At 38.0% G+C, this 6238-nt stretch overlaps 1 protein-coding gene across 3 annotated transcripts in view; it reads right to left on the bottom strand.

Annotated features, from left to right (window-relative positions):
* Positions 1-6238, bottom strand: part of LOC110445988 — a 36877-nt gene that overhangs the window by 23053 nt on the left and 7586 nt on the right. For all 3 annotated transcript variants that reach the window (XM_021490912.1, XM_021490911.1, XM_021490913.1), the window contains exons 11-18: positions 5957-6152; positions 5016-5109; positions 4664-4834; positions 3964-4128; positions 3615-3724; positions 3237-3427; positions 2320-2909; positions 748-903 (exon numbers count right to left, since the gene is read on the bottom strand). In XM_021490912.1, the coding sequence (XP_021346587.1) occupies positions 748-903; positions 2320-2909; positions 3237-3427; positions 3615-3724; positions 3964-4128; positions 4664-4834; positions 5016-5109; positions 5957-6152 (1673 nt within the window). The remainder of the gene's footprint in view (positions 1-747; positions 904-2319; positions 2910-3236; positions 3428-3614; positions 3725-3963; positions 4129-4663; positions 4835-5015; positions 5110-5956; positions 6153-6238) is intronic.

Here is a 6238-nt window from a genome sequence, read left to right as displayed (position 1 = left end):
TATCATCTCCTTGACAACTGTATCCAAGTCATTAACTCACCCTTCTCACTGTCTTTAGCCATCACCTTCAGCATAGTACCAATCACATCTATATCCAACGTTATCATATCCTTGACAACTGTATCCAAGTCATTAATTCACCCTTCTCACTGTCTTTAGCCATCACCTTCAGCATAGTACCAATCACATCTATATCCAACGTTATCATCTCCTTGACAACTGTATCCAAGTAATTAACTCACCCTTTTCACTGTCTTTAGCCATCACTTTCAGCATAGTACCAATCACATCTGTATCCAACGTTATCATCTCCTTGACAACTGTATCCAAGTCATTAACTCACCCTTTTCCCTGCCTTTAGCCATCACCTTCAGCATAGTACCAATCACAACTATATCCAACGTTATCAACTCCTTGACAACTGTATCCAAGTCATTTACTCACCCTTCTCACTGTCTTTAGCCATCACTTTCAGCATAGTACCAATCACATCTATATCCAACGTTATCATCTCCTTGACAACTGTATCGAAGTAATTAACTCACCCTTCTTACTGTCTTTAGCAATCACTTTCAGCATAGTACCAATCACAACTATATCCAACGTTATCAACTCCTTGACAACTGTATCCAAGTCATTAACTCACCCTTCTCACTGTCTTTAGCCATCACCTTCAGCATAGTACCAATCACATCTATATCCAACGTTATCATCTCCTTGACAACTGTATCTAAGTCATTAACTCACCCTTCTCACTGTCTTTAGCCATCACTTTCAGCATAGTACCAATCACATCTATATCCAACGTTATCATCTCCTTGACAACTCTATCCAAGTCAATGGGATGCTTGTACAGAAGGTTTGGAGTCTCAGTTATGCATCTTGTACAGGCCGCAACAAATCCTGTAAAACAGTTCACTATAATAATGATATTTCAACAAGCAGCCCAGGGGCCTGAACTTGATCTGCATATATATATTACAATTGTATGTTGAATTTGGTATCTGTCTATGGAAAGAGCAAAATAAATATAGGCAACAAGGACAAAATTTCAGAAATAAATGTTTTAAATAATTCTTTATCAGGGATCAAATCATAAAATAATAATAATATTATGCAGCATTTATATAGCGCCCTATATAATTTGTAAAATTACTCTAAGGCGCTTTACAACATATGAATAATAGTAATGGTTATAATTGTGAAAACAAACAACAAAGGCTTGCAATCACTTTCGTACATTTAACAAGCAATGTGCACATAATTGAACAAATAAAAGGGTGGTATATTTTTGCATGTTTTGCATCATTATTTTATATTCTATTTCAACTATTAAGCCCCAATCCTATGCCCTCTCTCCTTGACCCAATAATACCAAATAAGTTTAAAGTTCCTTTATTTGTACTGAAATAGCAGTCTTTTAAACATTGAGTCAAATTGGACCCCAACCCTCTACCCTCCCTCCTTCCTGTTTGGGTTCATACACATTATTTACACACAGTGTTGATTTCACATGGCCCAGGGATCCTTTTTACCAAATTAGGCTAAAATCTCTTTGTCTGTATTGATGGAGCAGCCTTTTAAATGTTTACTAGTCTGGTAATTTCCCTACTAGGTCCACCCCCTCTACCCCAGGGGGAAATACTTCATTTACACAACACAGAGTCTCCTTCACCCAGGGATGCTCCACGCCAATTTTAGTTAGTATACATTCTGCTGTCCAGAACTACTAGTTATTTAAATGATAGTTGATACACCGACATCGGACGCTGCACCATGACTACCAGACATCTTTGTATGGTGCTGTTACATGTTACAGAACTAGGCCGTGGTACTTCAATGGTGGAATAATTTGGTCCATTGCTCCTCGTCTGGATACCCGAAAGTAGGTCAGGAGATCCTGAAGAAGCCCACTGTAGGGGTGAAACAGGTCGACACTTCTAATGAACTACAAGAACTACATGCTCCTTCGCCTGTTGTGATCGAATCTTTTTCCTAATGTTACAAAACTGATGCTTACCTTGGATGTAGTTGTGTCACATGGAACAAAACAAAACTTATCTATACATTATATAGGTTTACTTGATGCATATCAAGGTATGCAAAATAAAATTCTTAATTATTCAACTCGAAAAAAACCTGATTCTTTTAATGGCCTAGCAGTCATGTGACTTATAATGTTTTAATTCCCATACTAAAATACTCCTTTCAAATGTGTCATTTTTCAACTTCATGCACTGCAAAAAGTTTAGTTAAGGAATAATTAAAGGATAGAAAGTTACAAATGAAGCGCAGACAAAATTCAAACAGAATTATTACCATGGACAGGCGATGTCTTTGAGGCTAAAACAACATTGGTCTTGGAAGTTTCCATGGTTTTAACGATAAAAGAGATGAGTGTTCTGAGAAAGAGTACAGGCGTATTATCTTCTCTTGGAGTGTTTACAGGCGTATTATCTTCTCTTGGAGTGTTTACAGGCGTATTATCTTCTCTTGGAGTGTTTACAGGCGTATTATCTTCTCTTGGAGTGTTTACAGGCGTATTATCTTCTCTTGGAGTGTTTACAGGCGTATTATCTTCTCTTGGAGTGTTTACAGGCGTATTATCTTCTCTTGGAGTGTTTACAGGCGTATTATCTTCTCTTGGAGTGTTTACAGGCGTATTATCTTCTCTTGGAGTGTTTACAGGCGTATTATCTTCTCTTGGAGTGTTTACAGGCGTATTATCTTCTCTTGGAGTGTTTACAGGCGTATTATCTTCTCTTGGAGTGTTTACAGGCGTATTATCTTCTCTTGGAGTGTTTACAGATGTATTATCTTCTCTTTGTGTTTTTATTGGCAGGACAGAACAACAGGCTCCATCGTCAGTGAGGGTCATGTCAAAGGTCCAACCCTGCTCTACCACATACCTGTCAGTACAAAATTACATCTGGAATCAATCACTAGTACACCTGATCATTCCAGGTATAGGAATACAACAAAATAGATTCCTATATTGAAATTGCTCATGCCTTTTTAAGTAATGCATTAGATAAAATATTTTACTTCTATGAACTAATCAAGTTTGCTTAACTTCTAAATACAGCTATAGAATTTAAACTTCTGTTGAACCTCTTTTACTTGTCAGCAGCGGTCCAATCTGACTTACTTAGTGAAGATGATTGTTGTCAGCAGTGCTCTGCTCTGACTTACTTAGTGAAGATGATCTTTGTCAACAGTGTTCTGCTCTGACTTACTTAGTGAAGATGATCTTTGTCAGCAGTGCTCCACTTTGACTCTCTGAAGCCTTTGGGCTGTTACAACAGTTGAGAGCATGTGTAAGCAGGTGGCAGGCTAGGTCCTCCTGGGTCATATTCATCCAAGAAGAATCTGATGACATCGGCCAATGAAAATACTTCATCAGCAGGTTGGCAGACATCTCCTGGATCTATTCAAATACAATCAACAACAATCGGTGACAGGTTTGGTATCAAAATGTCATGTGAACTCTTCAAAAATATTTAAGTTTAAATCAGTAATGCCATTAAATTCTAAATAAAATCTGTTCAGAAGTAAATGAAGTTATGTCAAAGTCAAGCCCTGATATGTTGGTTGAACCCTATATATTGGTTTACCTCGTCAGCTCCATCACACAGGCAGTGGAGGACACAGACTGTGTTGGATGCAGAGAAGAAATCCCACAAATCATGTTCCCTGGCATAGGCCACCAACGTCAATGTGGACTCTGAAATGCAGTTCGTTTGATAAAATTCTCTCCAAGATTGTATTGAAATGCAAGGACTACAAATCAAATAGAACTATATTTGTTACCTTTAGTAAATCAAATGTAAATTATATTTTTTCTGAAGATATAGATATGTGACTTGTAATATAAATTTAAACTCTACATGAAGGTTAATAGCTGTGATGTTTTACCTGTTGTAAGCACTCAAGTGTCTTTAACAGACCACCTGTAAACTTTACCTGGTGTAAATGACTTCCTCTGTTTGGAGTTGGTCTGATATACCATTGTGTCGTACAGAATGGTCAGAAGGTCGAGACACGTCTTTCGTCGCTGGTAACAAGCCCCAGTCATCAGGCTGTTAATACACAGGCACTGCAGCCACTCCACAAAGGCTAATGAGGAATCTGATACAAACGGGTCTCAACTTAACTATAAAGGTCAAAGTTGATATGATACAAACGCAACCAAATTTAATCAGAAATAACAAAAGCAGATTCTAATATTAATGTATTTATAATCTTTCTGCATCGACATGATGCAAACCACAATTTTGTTATGTTTTCAAAACATTTCTTTTTAGTCCAATAGATTACCAGGTATATATAGTACAGGCTGCTGTGAACTTCAACTGACATGACAGTCTGTTACTGTCACACCAAAGAGGCCTGACAAATGGATTCTGATTAAAACTATCTGGTAGCCTTACTTAGAAATCAACTTACAAGACATTTAAATGTAACCCTGGTTAGTGGTGGTTACTCTGGTTAGTGGTGATGTTACTTTCATTTTCTATAAATGCCCCTCGTAGACAAAGATATTACACACAGGCAGATTTCAGAGTAAGTATTTGCAGTCATATTGATTTTGACAATTCACCTGCCAACAAAATAAACCAATGCAGCAAATATTAACCTCATATACAGTCAAACTTGTACCAACCTAGCAAGGTATCATTCCCAGCCTTAAGTTTCGCAAGACAGCTGTCCCGCACTCTGGCCAGGAGCTTCCTCATGCTGGCTCCAAGGTATTGTCTGAATGGGGCCGAGTCAATCTTCAGGTTGTCTGGCAGGATTTCCATTAGCAGGGTGCAGTCTCTTTCTGACAGGGATTCTACAGAGTGAAACAACACAACACACTGTAATAGTCTCTCACTATTACAGGGATTAGACTATTTGAGTACCTAAAAGTTTTGCAAGTACAGAAACCTGTTAAGCTCGTACCAGCCCTATGAGTACAGAAATACTTTGAGTACCTACAAGTCATAAAGTAAAGAAGCCTGTTGAATACCTACCAGCTTTACGGAGAGAGCAGCATATCAAAGTGATGGCCTCCAACCTGGTCTCCTCAGAACTACTGTACAGGGCCTCCCGTAGCAAGGCAGAATCCTACAACAGTTACAGGAACATCAAATCAGGTAAAAGGGAACAGTTTACGGGGAACCCAGTTTACAGTGATCTTTGACTTTATTAAAACTGAATGTGTGACATTGTATTCATTTCAGTCCTGTTAGTTCTGTCTCCAATGATCTAATCATCTGGCTATCCAACAGGTAATCCTGTCAAGGTGACATGGGTACATAATATGTCTGCTGACAGAATAAATGAATTTCCATGTATACTGTATATAACATACACATTTGACACTTTAAGTTCAGTAATGAACCGATTATATCGATTATGGATTTTTTTTTATCGATAATCGGAATCAAACAGAACAAATCGATCGATGCTTGATTATAATATATCAATCAGTCCCTCACTGGCTTCAACTTGTCCAGGATTTTGTATTAATAGTAATGGTGGCCTTGACCTCAACTCTACAACCCTGAAACTCGACATTGTCCGAGGTATTATGGTCCTTTGTAATTGTGTGAAGTTTGATCAAAATCCCTCAAGAAATGAAGTCGCTAGAGCGCTGACAAGGATTTTCTAAAAATAGTAATGGGGACCTTGACCTAACGACCATGAAATTCAAACTTTTCCGAGATATTATGGTCTTTTGTATTTGTGTGAAGTTTGATCAAAATCCCTCAAGGAATGAAGCTGCTAGAGCGCTGACAAACATTGGTGTTACGTATGTACACAGACGGACGGAGAGGAAAACTCTAGTCCACCCGGTTTCACTGGTATGGGACTAATAACAACTGTAAGCCTGTTTAAAAATGTCTAATCATGCTAGATTTCAAAATAGAAATTTCAAACCAAAATTTTCAATTAATTTTCAATCCATTACCTCAGCTTCTTTTGCTGTGTTGTTCCTGATGACCTTGGACACCACCACCCAGGCATGAAGAACCTGTTGCCGTGGGAGATGAGAATTCTTGGAATATAATACATTTGATAAATGTTTCTGGAGGAAATCTCCAACAGATGGCAGCACCTTGAGTGTTGTCTGCACCCAGTAGTGGTTTGTGTTACTTTGGAGCCATCTGAAATACACCACATGGCTCTCAATAACAATATTTTGTCTTTTTCTGGGTTTTTTTCTCATAGTTTATCAAAATTTAATCACTCA

This window comes from Mizuhopecten yessoensis, unplaced genomic scaffold (assembly GCF_002113885.1).
Source record: "Mizuhopecten yessoensis strain PY_sf001 unplaced genomic scaffold, ASM211388v2 scaffold2435, whole genome shotgun sequence".
Taxonomy (NCBI): domain Eukaryota; kingdom Metazoa; phylum Mollusca; class Bivalvia; order Pectinida; family Pectinidae; genus Mizuhopecten; species Mizuhopecten yessoensis.
The sequence above is the reverse complement of the archived record's forward strand: the minus strand, read 5'-3'. Positions and strand labels throughout refer to the sequence as shown.